This window comes from Ranitomeya variabilis, chromosome 2 (genome assembly GCF_051348905.1).
Source record: "Ranitomeya variabilis isolate aRanVar5 chromosome 2, aRanVar5.hap1, whole genome shotgun sequence".
NCBI lineage: Eukaryota > Metazoa > Chordata > Amphibia > Anura > Dendrobatidae > Ranitomeya > Ranitomeya variabilis.
In genome coordinates this window covers 93,828,901-93,848,050 of record NC_135233.1, presented here as the reverse complement: position 1 = coordinate 93,848,050, position 19,150 = coordinate 93,828,901, and the positions used below count along the sequence as shown (strand labels likewise).

Here is a 19,150-nt window from a genome sequence, read left to right as displayed (position 1 = left end):
TTCTACTCATCTACTACACTTAGATGGCGCTCTCCCTCTTTCTCCCCTCATCCTCTCTTTTCCAGGACATCATTCACATGACGCATTATCTGTGAACTATTGGACTACTACTAACAAGAACTGTGCACACGTATGAGCAAGTGTTGCTGGACTTCATCATTTAAATACTGTGTGCATTTGCACTATAACCTTATTGGACTTCCTTGTTCAAGTGTCTTGTTTGCTTCCACATAATTTCCTTGCTGGACTGGTTCACATTAGCGGTCGCGCCCCGCTACTCAGTTTGCTGTGATTTTCTATATAGAGCTGAGGACCTCGTTACAATTGCAGGAATATCTGTACTATGTTTTGTTTGCTATCCTGTTGGCTATTTTCTATATAGAGCTGAGGACCTCGTTACAATTGCAGAAATATCTGTTAGTTTTGTTTACAGTTCTGTTTTTGAGTAAATACATTTTTTGCTGCAACTTTGTTCTCAGACTGGCTTTATCCCATGCTATCAGATTCCGTAGTACCCATATAATTATTACACCAGGTGATGTCCGTAAGCCTTTCCTACTTGCGCTGATATGCAAGTTCCCTGCTGCCTGAAGCTTGCTGGCAAAGTACCCCTTTCTTCTCCTGTCCTGGGACAGGTACCTGTATGGCGGGCAGCTTGAGCCATTTTATAGGGTCTCCAACACGACCCGGGTTCTTCAGGTGCTGCTTCGTCTCCAGGTGTGGTGTGGGCAAACCACATACAGTTCTAAGCCCTCCGGTTCTGCTAAGTGTCCTAAAGTCCCACTAAAGTCTTGGACTCCCAGTGCCCGGTTTCTGCGCTTCGGCTCTGAGAGTGCCCAGTCACAGTTCCCCTCTGAGCGCTTTTCCACTCCTGTGCTTCTTCCCTCAATTGCTCCAGTGCACACAGCAACCCCTTGGGTTCTAGTCCTTTCCTAGAGCTGCAGCTCAGTCCTGACTGTACGGCTCCGTAGTCTGCACTCTGCTCCAAAATTTCCTTTCTCCTCAGTGTCTCTCTCCAACTAACCTAACTCCACCTCCAGACCGGAACACTTAAAGCTGGGCAAGCTGCCCTGAATCCGGGTCCTGAGCTCCCCCTTCTGGCCTGTATTCAGAACGTGTTGTGTGTAAGTGCTTACCTGGTAAAGAGAATCCTCCTTGCCTCCAAGCATGATATCGCCCTCCCTGAAAGGAAGGCAACATCACTGTAACAACCGGTTACCTGGGGTGTTACAGAAGCATGCAGGGATGCAAGCACTAAAGAAGCGTTCAAAAGTTAATACCACATAAAGTGACACTGATCAGATTTTTTAAATTTGGCCTCGTCATTAACCCCTTTACCCCAAAGGGTGGTTTGCACGTTAATGACCAGGCCAATTTTTACAATTCTGACCACTGTCCCTTTATGAGGTTATAACTCTGGAACGCTTCAACAGATCCCAGTGATTCTGACACTGTTTTTCATGACTTATTGTACTTCATGATAGTGGTAAAATTTCTTTGATATTACCTGCGTTTATTTGTGAAAAAAATTGAAATTTGGCGAAAATTTTGAAAATTTCGCAATTTTCCAACTTTGAATTTTTATGCCCTTAAATCACAGAGATATCTCACACAAAATACTTAATAAGTAACATTTCCCACATGTCTACTTTACATCAGCACAATTTTGGAGCAAAAATTTTTTTTTTGTTAGGGAGTTATAAGGGTTAAAATTTGACCAGAAATTTCTCATTTTTACAACACCATTTTTTTTTAGGGACCACATCTCATTTGAAGTCATTTTGAGGGGTCTATATGATAGAAAATACCCAAGTGTGACACCATTCTAAAAACTGCACCCCTCAAGGTGCTCAAAACCACATTCAAGAAGTTTATTAACCCTTCAGGTGTTTCACAGGAATTTTTAGAATGTTTAAAGAAAAATGAACATTTAACTTTTTTTCACGCAAAATTTATTTCAGCTCCAATTTGTTTTATTTTACCAAGGGTAACAGGAGAAAATGGACCCCAAAAATTGTTGTACAATTTGTCCGGAGTATGCTGATACCCCATATGTGGGGGTAAACCACTGTTTAGGCGCATGGCAGAGCTCGGAAGGAAAGGAGCGCCATTTGACTTTTCAATGCAAAATTGACTGGAATTGAGATGGGAAGCCATGTTGCGTTTGGAGAGCCCCTGATGTGCCTAAACATTGAAACCCCCCCACAAGTGACACCATTTTGGAAAGTAGACCCCTTAAGGAGCTTATCTAGATGTGTGGTGAGCACTTTGACCCAACAAGTGCTTCACAGAAGTTTATAATGCAGAGCTGTAAAAATAAAAAAATAATATTTTTTCACAAAAATGATCTTTTCGCCCCCAATTTTTTATTTTCCCAAGGGTAAGAGAAGAAATTTTACCCCAAAAGTTGTTGTGCAATTTGTCCTGAGTACGCTGATACCCCATATGTGGGGGTAAACGACTGTTTGGGCGCATGGCAGAGCTCGGAAGGGAAGGAGCGCCGTTTGAATTTTCAATGCAAAATTGACTGGAATTGAGATGAGACACCATGTCGCGTTTGGAGAGCCCCTGATGTGCCTAAACATTAAAACCCCCACAAGTGACACCATTTTGGAAAGTAGACCCCCTAAGGAACTTATCTAGAAGATGTGTTTTGAGAGCTTTGAACCCCCAAGTGTTTCACTACAGTTTATAACGCAGAGCCATGAAAATAATATTTTTTTTTTCACAAAACTGATTTTTTAGCCCCCAGTTTTGTATTTTCCCAAGGGTACAGGATAAATTGGACCCCAATAGTTGTTGTCCAATTTGTCCTGAGTACGCTGATACCCCATATGTGGGGGGAACCACTGTTTGGGCGCATGGCAGAGCTCGGAAGGGAAGGAGCGCCATTTAGAATGCAGACTTAGATGGATTGGTCTGCAGGCGTCACGTTGCATTTGCAGAGCCCCTGATGTACCAAAACAGTACAAACCCCCCACAAGTGACCCCATATTGGAAACTAGACCTCCCAAGGAACTTATCTAGATGTGTTGTGAGATCTTTGAACCCCCAAGTGTTTCACTACAGTTTATAACGCAGAGCCGTGAAAATAAAAATTCTTTTTTTTTTTCACACAAATGATTTTTTAGCCCCCAGTTTTGTGTTTTCCCAAGGGTAACAGGAGAAATTGGACCCCAAAAGTTGTTGTCCAATTTGTCCTGAGCACGCTGATACCCCGTATGTGGGGGGAACCACTGTTTGGGCGCATGGCAGAGCTCAGAAGGGAAGGAGCGCCATTTGGAATGTAGACTTAGATGGATTGGTCTGCAGGCGTCACGTTGCATTTGCAGAGCCCCTGATGTACTCAAACAGTACAAACCCCCCACAAGTGACCCCATATTGGAAACTAGACCTCCTAAGGAACTTATCTAGATGTGTTGTGAGAACTTTGAACCCCCAAGTGTTTCACTACAGTTTATAACGCAGAGCCGTGAAAGTACAAATTCTTTTTTTTTCACAAAAATGATTTTTTAGCCCCCAGTTTTGTATTTTCCCAAGGGTAACAGGAGAAATTGGACCCCAAAAGTTGTTGTCCAATTTGTCCTGAGTACGCTGATACCCCGTATGTGGGGGGAACCACTGTTTGGGCGCATGGCAGAGCTCGGAAGGGAAGGAGCGCCATTTGGAATGCAGACTTAGATGGATTGGTCTGCAGGCGTCACGTTGCATTTGCAGAGCCCCTGATGTACCCAAACAGTAGAAACCCCCACAAGTGACCGCATATTGGAAACTAGACCTCCCAAGGAACTTATCTAGATGTGTTGTGAGAACTTTGAACCCCCAAGTGTTTCATTACAGTTTACAATGCAGAGCCGTGAAAATAAAATAAAAAATTTTCCCACAAAAATGATTTTTAGCCCCCCAAATTTTTATTTTCCCAAGGATAACAAGAGAACTTGGACCCCAAAAGTTGTTGTCCAATTTGTCCCGAGTACGCTAATACCCCATATGTTGGGGTAAACCCCTGTTTGGGCGCACGGGAGAGCTTGGAAGGGAAGGAGCACTGTTTTACTTTTTCAACTCAGAATTGGCTGGAATTGAGATCGGACGCCATGTCGCGTTTGGAGAGCCCCTGATGTGCCTCAACAGTGGAAACTCCCCAATTCTACCTGAAACCCTAATCCAAACACACCCCTAACCCTAATCCCAATGGTAACCCTAACCACACCCCTAACCCTGACACACCCCTAACTCTAATCCCAACCCTAATCCCAACCGTAAATGTAATCCAAACCCTAACTTTAGCCCTAACCCTAACTTTAGCCCCAACCCTAACCCTAACTTTAGCTCCAACCCTAGTCCCAACCCTAACCCTAGCCCTAACCCTAGCCCTAACCCTAACCCTAGCCCTAACCCTAGCAGTAACCCTAGCCCTAACCCTAGCACTAACCCTAACTCTAGCCCTAACCCTAACCCTAGCCCTAACCCTATCCCTAATCCTAATGGGAAAATGGAAATAAATACATTTTTTTAATTTTATTATTTTTCCCTTACTAAGGGGGTGATGAAGGAGGGTTTGATTTACTTTTATAGCATTTTTTTATAGCGGATTTTTATGATTGGCAGCTGTCACACACTAAAAGACGCTTTTTATAGCAAAAAAGTTTTTGTGTCTCCATATTTTGAGAGCTATAATTTTTCCATATTTTGGTCCACAGAGTCATGTGAGGTCTTGTTTTTTGTGGGACGAGTTGACGTTTTTATTGGTAACATTTTCGGACACGTGAAAGTTTTTGATCGCTTTTATTCTGATTTTTGTGAGGCAGAATGACCAAAAACCAGCTATTCATGAATTTCTTTTGAGGGAGGCGTTTATACCGTTCCACGTTTGGTAAAATTGATAAAGCAGTTTTATTCTTCGGGTCAGTACGATTACATCGATATCTCATATATATCATTTTTTTCTGTTTTGGCGCTTTTATACGATAAAAGCTATTTTATAGAAAAAATAATTATTTTGGCATCGCTTTATTCTGAGGACTATAACTTTTTTATTTTTTTGCTTATGATGCTATGTGGTGGCTAGTTTTTTGAGGGACAAGATTACGTTTTCAGCGGTACCATGGTTATTTATATCCGTCTTTTTGATCGCATGTTATTCCACTTTTTGTTCGGCGGTATGATAATAAAGCGTTGTTTTTTGCATCGTTTTTTTTATTTTTTTCTTACGGTGTTCACTGAAGGGGTTAACTAGTGGGACAGTTTTATATTTTGGGTCGTTACGGATGTGGCGATACTAAATATGTGTACTTTTATTGTTTTTTTTATATTTAGATAAAGAAATGTATTTATGGGAATAATTTTTTTTTTTCTTTATTTAGGAATTTTATTTTTTTTTTACACATGTGGATTTTTTTTATTTACTTTTTTACTTTGTCCCGGGGGGGCATCACAGATCGCTGATCTGACAGTTTGCACAGCACTCTGTCAGATCAGCGATCTGACTTACAGCGCTGCAGGCTTACCAGCGCCTGCTCTGGACCCGGAAGTAGTCCCTGCAGGACCCGGATGCAGCCCCGCGGCCATTTTGGATCCGGGGTCTGCAGGGATAGGAGGTAAGAGTCGCTCGGAGCAACGCGATCACATCGTGTTGCTCCAGGGGTCTCAGGGAAGCCCGCAGGGAGCCCCCTCCCTGCGCGGTGCTTCCCTATACTGCCGGAACACTGTGATCATGTTTGATCGCAGTGTGCCGGGGGTTAATGTGCCGGGGGCGGTCCGTGACCGCTCCTGGCACATAGTGCCGGATGTCAGCTGTGATAGTCAGCTGACACCCGGCCGCGATTGGCTGCGCTCCCCCCGTGAGCGCGGCCGATCGCGCTGGACGTACTATCCCGTCGGTGGTCATACGGGCCCACCCCACCTCGACGGGATAGTACGTCCGATGTCAGAAAGGGGTTAAGAGATGAAAACAAAGGAAATGCTAGGAAGTGTAACTAAGTTAATCAGAACAAAGAATGAGAAATTGTCAAGAACCTGGGCAACAGCAAAATGGGATTGGCTGGTCGCCTATAAATTTCTTATAATATTTTCCCATCAGACATTCCTTGTAGCAAAGTAGCAAAGGATGACATAACCAAGAAATTATCTGCATTCCTTATAATATGCAATATGATACTTTCACTATAGGATGCATCGTATGATGGAGGCCTTTTCATGGAAAGTTGTGAAAATAATTACAAGAATAAACTGACAAATAATTGTGAAGACATTCGAAATCTAGACAAGAGCAACAGAGAGAAACAGGAGAAGATAGTGAGTAATTATCTATATATATAATTGCCTAAGGGGTACTTCCGTCTGTTTGTCTGTGACTTCCGTAACGGAAATCCTGGGTTGCTGATTGGTCTCGGCCGGCCCGCTGCGACCAATCAGCGAGATTGGGGCGGGAGTTAAAAAACACCGGTTCATTTTTTTACTCTTGATGCTGCCTATGCAGCATCAGTAGTAAAAAAATAGAATGTTAAAAATAATAATTAAAAAAATATATATATATTCTCACCTTCCAAAGTCTGCCGCAGCCTTTCCGGCTTCTCACGCTCCGGCCCAAGAATGCATTGCGGCAATGACTCAAGATCACGTAGCGGTCTCGCGAGATGATGATGTAGTGGTTTCGCGAGACCGCTACATGATCACGGGTTATTGCCGAAAGGCATTACTGGGAATGGAGCGTCGCGAGGAGCATCGGTAAAGGCCTCGGCTGGATCCGGGGGCTGACAGAAGGTGAGTATATAACTATTTTTTATTTTAATTGCTTTTTTTTAAAAGGGATATGGTGCCCACATTGCTATATACTACGTGGGCTGTTATGTACTATCTGGCCTGTGTTATATACTGCGTGGCCTGTGTTATATACTATGTGGGCTGTGCTATATACTACGTGCCTGTGCAATATAGTACATGGCTGTGTTATATACTGAGTGGGCTGTGCTATATACTATGTGGCTGTGCTATATACTACATGGGTGTGCAATATACTACGTGCCTGTACTATATACTACGTGGCTGTGTTATATACTGCATGGTCTGTGTTATATACTGCGTGGGCTGTGCAATATACTACGTGGGCTGTGTTATATACTACGTGGCTGTGTTATATACTACGTGGCTGTGTTATATACTGCATGGGCTGTGTTATATACTGCGTGGGCTGTGTTATATACTGCGTGGGCTGTGCAATATACTACGTGGGCTGTGTTATATACTACGTGGCTGTGCATTCTAAAATACCCGATGCGTTAGAATCGGGCCACCATCTAGTGAGATTATAACAATTGTCTTTCTGGAAATCTGTAATTCTGTCACCTTCTGTATGTAATTTGTTTTATAAATGATTAATCAGGGGCACAGCTTTAGAGGGGCAAATGCCTGGTACCAGAACCATTGCTAGTACCATTTTTTTTTTACCTGGTGTACAATAATGTTCTCTTGAATCTGGCATTGCTGGTTTTCTATTTCTGTGCCTCCCCATTTCTAAGATATGACCCCCTTTTTCCTGTATGTAAATTTAGTCTTGTTAACCATGGGGGCATGGTCGCCAACTCTTCTTTGTAGGCATCTACATGAGGATTAAGCCCTAGATTTACATAAACAGAAAATAACTCTATGTTTTAGGAATGGAGGGGTGCAGGAACAAAAAATCAACACCAGATTCACAAAAAAATAGATGTATTAAGACCAGATAAAACAATTATATAATATTGGTAAGTCCTATTTAAATTACAGTGAAGGGGGGCATGTGCAACCAGTATGTCCATGTAATTTCTCATATCTGTGGTCAAGGGAAGAATGTAGATACACATTATTGGGAGCTCCCAGTAACTAGTGGGAGGTTTCTGGTCATCAGTGGGGGTCCCAATAGGGGACCATATGATGTAGGTGATAATTTATGTAGATCAGAATATTCTTTTAGACATCCCTGATGTGTGGACCTGTAATGCTGCACCATTTCTTGCCATGGATGCAAATTTTGCATTGTTGTGTCTCCTTGCTTTTTTTCTCTGGATGGATGTTGAGGAGTAACTTTGTCCCAACTACAAAATCTACTAAAGGTACCTTCACACTAAGCGACGCTGCAGCGATATCGACAACGATGCCGATCGCTGCAGCGTCGCTGTTTGGTCGCTGGAGAGCTGTCACACAGACAGCTCTCCAGCGACCAACGATGCCGAAGTCCCCGGGTAACCAGGGTAAACATCGGGTTGCTAAGCGCAGGGCCGCGCTTAGTAACCCGATGTTTACCCTGGTTACCAGTGTTAAATGTAAAAAAACAAACACTACATACTTATATTCGCGTTCCCCGGCGTCCGCTTCCCTGCACTGTGTGAGCGCCGGCCCTAAGCACAGCGGTGACGTCACCGCTGTGCTTTGCTTTACGGCCGGCACTGACACACTCAGTGCAGGAAGCTCTGAGCAGCAGCGCGGACGCCGGGGGACGTGACAGACATCAGAGGGTGAGTATGTAGTGTTTTTTTTTTTTTTACTTTTACAAGGCCCTGCGCTTAGTAACCCGATATTTACCCTGGTTACCATTGTAAAACATCGCTGGCATCGTTGCTTTTGCTGTCAAACACGACGATACATGCCGATCTGACTACCAAATAAAGTTCTGGACTTTCAGCAACGACCAGCGATATCACAGCAGGATCCAGATCGCTGCTGCGTGTCAAACACAACGATATCGCTATCCAGGACGCTGCAACGTCACGGATCGCTATCGTTATCGTTGTAAAGTCCCTTAGTGTGAAGGTACCTTTAGTGTGAAGGTACCTTAAGTCCAGATGTCAGTGATTTTTCTTGTATGCAAAAAAAAGCCAGACCGATTTTCATAAGTATTTTGGACCCAATTTTCAGTGTTTCAGTTTTTACCATCATTGTTTCATCAGTGATTTTCTGATATGGAAAAAAAAAATCTCAAATCTTCCCCTGCCTATTGCACAGTTAAAAATGACCAGTACTCGGTTTACACATGGATGATATTCCAGTACTTGGTTTTACACATGGATGATATTCAAATGCTGTCCTTTTTTTTTTTCATGGACCCATGGATTTGAATTGCCAAGCTTGATATGTCTCCGTGTTTTGGCGCGAACCACTTGTTCCGTAAAAATTCACAGACATGTGAGCAGCGCATAGACTATAATGGGTACGAGTTCTATCCATGGATAGAAGTTGTGCATGAAAAACTGAAGTCTTCATAAGCCCTAAGGGTTCCCAAATCTTTTATATGATTTATAATGCTGGTGTTTCATAAGGGGTAGAGGAACCTTTGGGTCTCCTCTAACTTCAGTGCATGACTAAAACTTCTGTGCCCACTATGGTTACATCTCTGAATGAACTGGCAGACACAGACAGAAGAGGTCCTCTGTTCAAGAACAATTTTTGGGCACTTTGCAGTCCAATAGCTCATCATAATGCACAATTCCACATGCTTTGGATATGTAAATGGACCTCCATACCCCTTGGGTCTTTGTGCACCTGCACAGGTTGCACCAATAATATGTTCTACCCTGCCTGGATGAATAGATTTATCTTCCATTGCATAATACAAACCCCTATAATCTCTGTGCACCACTGTATGTGGCCAATCACCAAGCCCTGATGTGTTTTTGAGACCGAAAAAGGATCTCGCACCTGAACGCAGGTCAAATCTCCTTGAATGTGGAGTTTCCCATTTTGCTTCTGATTCTTGGCAATAAAATCATTTTCTTTCCTTACATTCTGTTTTCCAACATCTTATTCCACAATTACTCTCTAAAAGTATTTGTCATATTTTCTTGCTGCTTGTTTCTTGCACTAGGACTCTTTGCTAACAGAAAATGAAGAACTCAGTACAAAGCTCAGTACAATACAAGGTGCTGAAAGAGACCAAGAAGAGTTGTTTAAAAGTAAGCAAAGCAAATTGGTTTCTGATATAGAAGACTTGAGGTCGCAACTCGAAAAGGCCAAGGAGCATGAACGACTGAAAGTCTCCTGTCTGGAGGGAGAGAAGGTACAACGCACATGAAACATCATTGCACAGTTCCATACATTTTTTTTTTTACAATAGCTCTCACAGTAACCCGATACTACTTCAGATTGTGTAACGTACACAGGAATGAGACTTTATATGCAGAAGTAATCTATTATTTCATCTTGTTGCTAATTTCTGCTGTCTGATTCCATTTCTGAAATGTTTGACCTTGACATGAAATAAGTGCCGTTCTTATTGTGTGCAGCGAGACTTGGATTATCAGGATGACCTTATCTCTTTGTATCAAGGTCCTATATGATACAGGACATAAAATGATGGGTTTTATCTCTTTCTTTTGTTCAAAGAATACCTTCTAATAACAATTGTTATCAAGGTGAAAGGATATTCTTTAGATTTCATTGAGTTCTGAAAAGAAAACAAATAATAAACATATACAGTACAAAGGTGTGCATTGCAAAAAGTAATAGCTAAGCAGGCGTCAGGGCAGATACACTCTGGCTTTCCAGCTCTAGATATATAAGCATAAAATAGCTGCCTAGTACAATACCAGCACAAAGTGGATGACATTCTACAAAACCTCATTTCCCAAATGCGGGAAAAATCTGCAGAATAAATTGACATGTGGCGATGCATTTTGAATTTGTATTATGTCTATTCAAGAGTGATGATTCAGTACGAATTTTGCTCCTGCGAATTTCAGTGTTGAACATTATCAGCACATCAAGCCGGCATGAGCGTACCCTAAGGCTGCCGTCACACTAGCAGTATTTGGTCAGTATTTTACATCAGTATTTGTAAACCAAAACCAGGAGTGGAACAATTAGAGGAAAAGTATAATAGAAACATATGCACCACTTCTGCATTTATCACCCACTCCTGGTTTTGGCTTACAAATACTGATGTAAAATACTGACCAAATACTGCTAGTGTGATGGCAGCCTTATAAGTATAATAACAGAAAGAAAATAATGCAGTAATACATCACAAACAATGCACAAAGCCAATAAAGGAGCCTAATAACAGACTAAAAAGTACTAAAGTATTTAAGGGCCTGTTCCACGTTGAGTTTTTGCAATTTCTTTTAAGCGTTTTTGCAGCGGAAAATAAAAAACTAAGGCATTTTATATTTACCTGCAAAGTGAATGAGATTTCTGTGAGCACATGCTTCTTATGTTTTCCTTCCAGATTTGAACCATCAAAGTGTTTAGTTTTGTTGTTGTTGCTTTTTTAAAAAAAAAATTGCAGCATGTCGATTCTTTCCACATTTTTGCTGCATTTTTTTCACTTATTTAAATGAATAGGAGAAACATGCAAGTAAAAAATGTATCAAAAGCATATGAAAAACACATTAAAAATGAGTAAAAACATGCTTTCATTTTACACAGCATTTTTCCTGCCAACATTCTGCAAATACTCAACGCGTGCACATATCATAAAGGGATTGTCTGATGCGAAAAAATGTAATCCCTGTTATCTTATCAAGGCTAAACAAGCATTTTCCGAATGTATTTCTCCTGATCTCATGTCATCCAGCTTTCACATGCTCTTCTGATAATGATCTAATCACATACCCCCTCATGCCTTGCACAATATCGGACGTACCTCTGAACTAACACCATTTGGGTGATTTGAATGGAGTGTCATAAGTGGATGTCATCTGAGATTGGGACGCCACACGATCAGGGGTGATATCAGAGGAGTATATTTATTTTAACGAAATATAAATTAGGAAAATGTTTGTTTCATCATAAAAGATATTGGGGATTAAATATTTAGTTTCGGACAATCCCTTAATTAACGGGAGCAATGAGGCGACTGTCAGTGGTCGCCTGGCAGCTATAAAATGGCTACCCCGGACAGGCTTTGCACAAGTCACTCCGCTTATCAGATCCCAGGAGTAGCCCTGTCCTTCACCCTTAAACCCTTATACAGGGATCGAAAAGGTATAAAATTGGAAGACGCAAGAATAGTCAATAAGAAAAGCTGAGGTCAAAAACAGGAAACATATACACTATACTGGAACTGAACTAACAGACCTGAGAAGCACAAAACTATATCTGGCAGCTTCCAGCAGTAGGATGGAAGCATAAGTAGGGTGTGGTGCTTTCCAATTGGCTGGAGCAGGGAGCTGATAACTACGGCTGGACAGCATACACACTCAAACAGCCAGACTGGATGGCACTACAGCTACCCTAATCTCAGTGGTTGGACAGAGCATGCGCCATTCAGAGTTTCTGGTTCTGACAATTCTTCTATCATGATAGCCACCTGGAGAATTAATGCTCCTCCGACGTCTGTTGACAGAAGCAGACGTCGGAGGAGCAGGTCCTTGTGCAGATGTAACAACGGGTTATTTTCCCCTCAAATAAGTTATCCCCTTCCTGTAAGATAGAGGATAATTTACTGATCGCAGGGGGTCCGACTTCTGGGACCCCCAGGTGATCACAAGAACTGGGCTTTACAGTCCCATCTTGAATAGAAGGGAGATGTACATGCTCGATCTCTGCTCTGCTCCATTCATTGTCTCTGGAACTGCAGGAGAAAGACGAACATTGTACTCAACAGGCCTAAAAACAATAAACGGAGTAGAGGCCGAGCATGGTCATCTTCGTTCCATTCAAAATCGGGCTGTAGAGCCTCGATCTTGGGGTTCCAAAGCTTTGATCTCGGGATTTCTGGGAGTACCAACAGTTGGACCCTGAGCAATCAGCATATTATTTCCTATCCCATGAATAAGGGATACCTTGTTTTTTAGGAGGGGAATAACTCTTTAAGAAGTAAGGAACCATAGCAAAAAGGTAAATCAGAAATCGTAGGAGAAAAAAAATGTTTGAATGATTTTTACATGTTTGCATACTAATACTAATTCAATTCATGAGGGAAATTTACTAAGCTAAATGTGGAATAATTTTGGCTCAGTTTGTAAAGAAAAACTCTTGGGAATATGCTTTGCATTACATTTATGTGTTTTAGATATTTTTTGCTCCTTTGCAAATACGAGGCCTGGCATAGAGGAAATGCGACAATGTGCAAAAAATGGGGTTTAAAATATTGAGGTAATTTGAGCCGATAGAGAGTGTAAAGTATGATAAAAGTGTGCACTAAATTTATTCTCCAGAATGAGCCACTGCTAAATTTGTCACATTGACAGAATGCCTAGTTAAAATTTACACTGCCTAAATGTAAGACAGGATTTGTAAATCTGCCTCATTTCTTTCTTTCTTTTAAAGGGCACTGTAAAACTATACTCCAAAGACAGTTTTACCAAAAAAAGCCATAGATATTCCACTAAATCTACAAGTAGAGAAATGTCGCACGTTGCAAATGTTGACTTTGGACCTGTAACTACTGTACATGTGATAATAATATTTCATCAAAGTAGCCACATATGAACAACAGTAGTCACATTTTTAAAGTGAACCTGACATCTGATCCATACGGCCCAGTCCAGGAGCAGCATGTATCAGGCACTGGCTGTACGATCTCAGCCAGGTATGTCTGCTTCTAAAAAGCTGCGGCGTTTCAGAGAAGAACATGCTGTAAAAGCCACCGGGCGAGCTGTGGACTAGTCGGACAGGCGGGTCCCGGGCAACTTCTCCCTGCCCGCTGCCCTGGATTGACAATGTAAAGACAAAAAAATCCAAATAATATATTACATTGTATTGCAAAGTGTTATTCTCTCTATTACTTTACAGGCTGAAATCCTCATACAACTTGAGAACACAAAAGCTGAACTGGAAAGACTGAAAAAAAGACGTTTACCAGTGATAGCTGAATTACGCAAGGAAAAGGTTACAAAAAGCAACATTTTTTTTCTTTTTGCTATATTTTAACATGGTGTAGTCACCCTGACAGTAAAAAAAAAATCTGAATTATATTGGAGTGTTACAGGTGCTATCAGTGTATGATCATGGCCTTGGCAGTACTGTTGAGTACTGCCAGGGCCTAGGGGGTCCGGTACTTAAAGGGGATGTCACGGTGACTGCGACCCAGTCCGTGGTCCTGGGCGCCAAAATAAAGGGAAAGGTCTTTTAAGGGGATCTGAAATAAAGTTTGTGTTTGTTACGCCACCTGTGGTATTCGGTCAGTGGGGACCGACGCTGCTTAAAGGGGTCCTCTGGGGTGACGTTATGGCAGCTAACATGGTATAACTTCCCACAGGTGAAGTAGGTCCCCAGGGCTCTTGGTATATAGCTGGTGATGGTGGTTAGTGTATAAAGAAACGGAGGATACAGGTGTGCAGTCTCTTTACCTGGTTTACTGGAGACTTCAGGCATCCACAGTCCAAGGCATGAGATCACAGGTACAGGCAGGGTCCGGCCGGCTTGGAAGCAGGTTCAGAATCTCCGTTACCAGGTGGAGTTAGAAGCCTTCCTATTAGCACGGTGATGTTGTAGTCCCTTACTGCCTATGGCTTCTGGCAAGGTCCTCACAGTTCTCTCTGTCCTCCATAAAGGTGGGACACAGACCCGAATGACAGGTGGCTCGAGCCTTTTTATAGAGTCTCTATCACGACCTGGGCTCTATGTGCCACTGTGCCTCTTGGCTATTAGGGCGGACAGGTTACGTGTAGTTCAGCTGTCCTGCCAGTTTCTGCTGTAAGTCTTAGAGCCCCTCACAACCTCGGTCTTCCGGCTACCAGGAATCTGCGCTCCACAGGGAGATAGCCCATACGCTGCTGTCCTTCCCTGGTGTCACTAGCCTGCGCTTCACTCTCCTGCACGCTCACTTTACGCTGTTCTTCCTTCTCTGTTCCCCTGTCTAGGAGCTGCAGCTGTTCCTCATGGCTGCATGGCCCCTCACACATCTCTCTTCTTTCCTCTTTCCGCCAGGAAGTGCAGACCCCCACGTCTGCTCAGCTATTCTCCTATCGTACCAGCTCTGTCTCAGCTGAAGTTCCGTGACAAGCTCCTCTCTGGCCTTCTCTCTCTTCCTACTCACTGACTGACTTTCCCTCCAAAACCAAAATGTATAAATAGGGAAGTTCCCCTGAAAACCAGGTTCAGAGCTCCCCTTTCTGGCCTGGAGTGTGAACATGTTGTGTGCATTGTGATTATCTGAAAGAAGAGATCTTCCCTTGCTTCCAAGCGTGACATCAATCTCCTCGTGAGGAAAGCAATGCCACTGTGACAACCAGGACCCTGGGGAGTCACACTGTGATATGGCTTTTTTTGCCAAGGGTACTACCCAGACCATGCTCATACACTGTGCTGTAATAAGGGGGAATGTTTCTCTGTGTGGAGAATGCCAAGATGGAATGAGGAGACTTGTAGGCCATGCAATGCTCCTCTGGGTATTTAAAGCACCACTCCAGCGGGGTTTTTTTATTTCAGCATTTTAGTGCTGGAGTGGTGCTACTCATTTAAATTCCCTGACCCTAGAAATATACTTACCAGCCGCTGTTTACAGCTCTTCTCAGTTCTGCTCCGGTCCCGCGCTGCCATCTTATCACCACACCTTCTGACTGGCCGAAAGTCAGAGGTAGTGGTCACAAGCTCTCAAAGTAAGTGTATGAGAGCCTCCTTCAGGCCTCGTTCTGGCTCTCATAGACTCACATTGAGTAGTGACTTCTTACTTACCCAGAAAACACTGGAGCAATCTGGCAGGTCACAGACTGAAGCGGCAATGATAACAGAAGAAGGTGGCAGCTGGTAAGCATAAGACCAAGTGCAGGGAAATTAGATTAGTGGTCTAGGTAAGAAAAAAAAAGCGGCACTCAATACCAAATAAAGTGCTGACCTTTTATTGAAGCATAAAATTGCTGAACCAGGCAGATGAAAACCTAATGCCATTTTACATGAACACATGCTTTCTCATGGCCTCATGATACCTGGAGTGGTGCTTTAAACATGCAAAAAGCCTTTTCAGAGACCTAGCCAAATCATACATTCTGCTTTGCACTGATGAGGGACAAACACCCTGAAACATGTCTACAAATGGAGTGTCTGATTTGGCTTATCATCTAGGTGGCAAGGCTCATTCAAGGTTCAATGCTGACTTTTATGATTACTGCCCCAATATGTGGCACAAGAGTTCAAGTCTTCTTCCTCTCTAAAGAGGTTATTTGTACTTATTAAAAGCGCACACCATGGCCACCGAGCTAGTACCTTTTGGGCTTTGTCAGCTGGGTAGAAGGCTCCAATTTAAGTTCTGTTAAAAAAAAAATATGAGAAAAAAACAATATTTTTATTAAAATTGGCAGCCATCGGTGCTGCAGTTTGTTGTTGGGAGTGTTGCTCCCCTGCCAATCTAATACTGATGACTATCCATGAAAATCCAGTAAAGAAAAGCTGGAATAATAATAATAATAATAATAATAATAATCTGGAATGTCTGCTTAAATTGCTTTTCCATTATTCAAAAATGAATTTAAAACATCAATATAGCAGGTTAGACACACATATCTGCCATGCTGATGTTTTAAATGGATTTTTAAATAAAGGAAACTATTTTCATCAGAACTTCCAGCTTTTTTTTTCTGGGTATAGTTTGACTGAATCCATAGCAGGACTGTCCCAGAGTCAGTGGGACTGTCATGATTTGATGAGTCAGTCTCGCTGTCCCGGCAGGTCAGGAAACTTCCTCTCACTCTCTTCTCTCCCCGTCTTCGTCGCTCCGTATCTCCGTATCTCCGTATCTCCTCATCCTCAGCATCTCTGCAATAACTTACATTACTTAAATAAACAATTCTCTTCTTCTAATCTGATCTCCCTGGGATTTGAATCCATAATATTTACCAATGAGGACAGCAGCTAAATCTATGAGCCATAGCCTACATTGATCTGCATAGAAAATGTTGCATACTTGAAGCTGCATTACAGCCTCTGAAATTACAGGCAAATGATAATGGTACACTGAGATCCGTCTGTACATAAGATTGCATTTCTATGTCCCTGTATTCTAGAGGTGAAGAAAAAGTAAGATTTTTTTTTATATAAAATTACTAAAAAATAATTAAAAACAATTACAAAACAGATATTTTATCTGCTTGTGATTTGTTCTTCCTGAGAATCAAACCTACAACCTTCATCATTGCAGGGAGCAGCTGAAGATATAAACCACAGGTTACACTGATCAGCATAGGAGAATTTTGTATACTTGAAGCTGCATTACCGGCTCTGAACCCAGAAGCAGATGATGCTAATATATAAAGATGCATCTGTACATAGAAATATACTGATATGTCCCTGTATTTTAGAGGGAAAATAAAAGTCAGATATTTCCTAAAAAAAAATGTTTCTAAAACAAATAATCAAAAACAATTACAAAATAAGACATTTTTAATGCTCCTTTTTTAAAAATACTAAACATAGCAAATCAGCAAATAAAACATATTTTATACCTGAGCAACACTGTGATCAGACTATTTATGGTGATGAGTATATGACGTAATAAAAATGGTATTGATTTTTTTCTCAATCAAACCTATAAAAAATGTAATAAAAATGTAATGCTGAGGACATGCTCACCATAGCACAGATGCTGCTTTTTTATGCATGTTTTCTGCAGGTATCTGCACCACACGACGCAATAACATTCTTCTCTGATCACTGCGTGTTTGCTGCTTTTATGCATTTTACCCCTTAACCCCTTTACCCCCAAGGGTGGTTTGCACGTTAATGACAGGGCCAATTTTTACAATTCTGACCACTGTCCCTTTATGAGGTTATAACTCTGGAACGCTCCAACGGATCCTGATGATTCTGACATTTTTTTCTCATAACATATTGTACTTCATGATAGTGGTAAAATTTCTTTGATATTACCTGCGTTTATTTGTGAAAAAAATGGAAATTCGGCGAAAATTTTGAAAATTTCGCAATTTTCCAAATTTGAATTTTTATGCCCTTAAATCACAGAGATATGTCACACAAAATACTTAGTAAGGGCTGTCCCACACGTCCAGATAATTCCGGTACCGGAAAAAATCGGTACCGGAGTTATCCGTGTCCGTGTGCCCGTGAGCTCACGTAGGCCATACGTGCGGCACACGTGTGCCGCCCGTGTGGCGAGTGGGTACCACACGGAGCATGCAGGAGACTGCGCTAAAGTTTAGCGCTGTCCCCTGCATCGTGCTGAAGCCGCGATTCATATCTTCTGTGCAGCAGCGTTTGCTGCATAGAAGATATGAATAATAGTGTTTAAATGAAAGATCTATGTGTCCGCCGCCCCCCCCACCCCCTGTGCGCCCCCCCGCTGTTCAGAAAATACTCACCCGCATCCCTCGTTGGCTGTCGCTCCTTCCCGGTCTGGCCGCGGCTTCCACTGTATGCGGTCACGTGGGGCCGCTCATTTACAGTCATGAATAGGCGGCTCCACCTCCCATAGGGGCAGAGCCGACTATTCATGATTGTAAATGAGCGGCCCCACGTGACCGCATACAGTAGAAGCTGCGGCCAGACCTGGAGGCAGCGACAGCCAACATGGGAGCGGGTGAGTATTTTCTGAACAGCGGGGGGGCGCACAGGGGGTGGGGGGGCGGCGGACACATAGATCTTTCATTTAAACACTATTATTCATATCTTCTATGCAGCAAACGCTGCTGCACAGAAGATATGAATCGCGGCTTCAGCACCATGTGGGGGACAGCGCTTACTGTAGCGCTGTCTCTTACACGCCACAGGGACTGCACACGGAGACCGTCTGTGTGACGTCCGTGTTTTACACGGACCCATTGACTTTAATGGGTCCGTGTAATACGTGCGCTCCCACGAACACTGACATGTCTCCGTGTTTGGCACACGGAGACACGGTCCGCAAAAAATCAATGACATCTGAACAGATGCATTGATTTTAATGGGTCTACGTGTGTCAGTGTCTCCGGTACGTGAGGAAACTGTCACCTCACGTACCGGAGCCACTGACGTGTGAAACCGGCCTAAGTAACATTTCCCACATGTCTAATTTACATCAGCACAATTTTGGAAACAACATTTTTTTTTTTGTTAGGGAGTTATAAGGGTTAAAATTGACCAGCAATTTCTCATTTTTACAACACCATTTTTTTTTAGTGACTACATCACATTTGAAGTAACTTTGAGGGGTCTATATGGTAGAAAATACCCAAGTGTGACACCATTCTAAAAACTGCACCCCTCAAGGTGCTCAAAACCACATTCAAGATTTATTAACCCTGCA

The 19,150-nt window shown here is 42.5% G+C and overlaps 1 protein-coding gene across 3 annotated transcripts in view; it reads left to right on the top strand.

The window, feature by feature from the left end:
* The window catches only part of LOC143804534 (uncharacterized), a 68,215-nt gene that overhangs the window by 31,374 nt on the left and 17,691 nt on the right, over nt 1–19,150 (top strand). For all 3 annotated transcript variants that reach the window (XM_077282717.1, XM_077282716.1, XM_077282718.1), the window contains 3 exons: nt 6,169–6,294; nt 9,839–10,030; nt 13,708–13,803. In XM_077282717.1, coding sequence (XP_077138832.1) covers nt 6,169–6,294; nt 9,839–10,030; nt 13,708–13,803 — 414 coding nt within the window. The remainder of the gene's footprint in view (nt 1–6,168; nt 6,295–9,838; nt 10,031–13,707; nt 13,804–19,150) is intronic.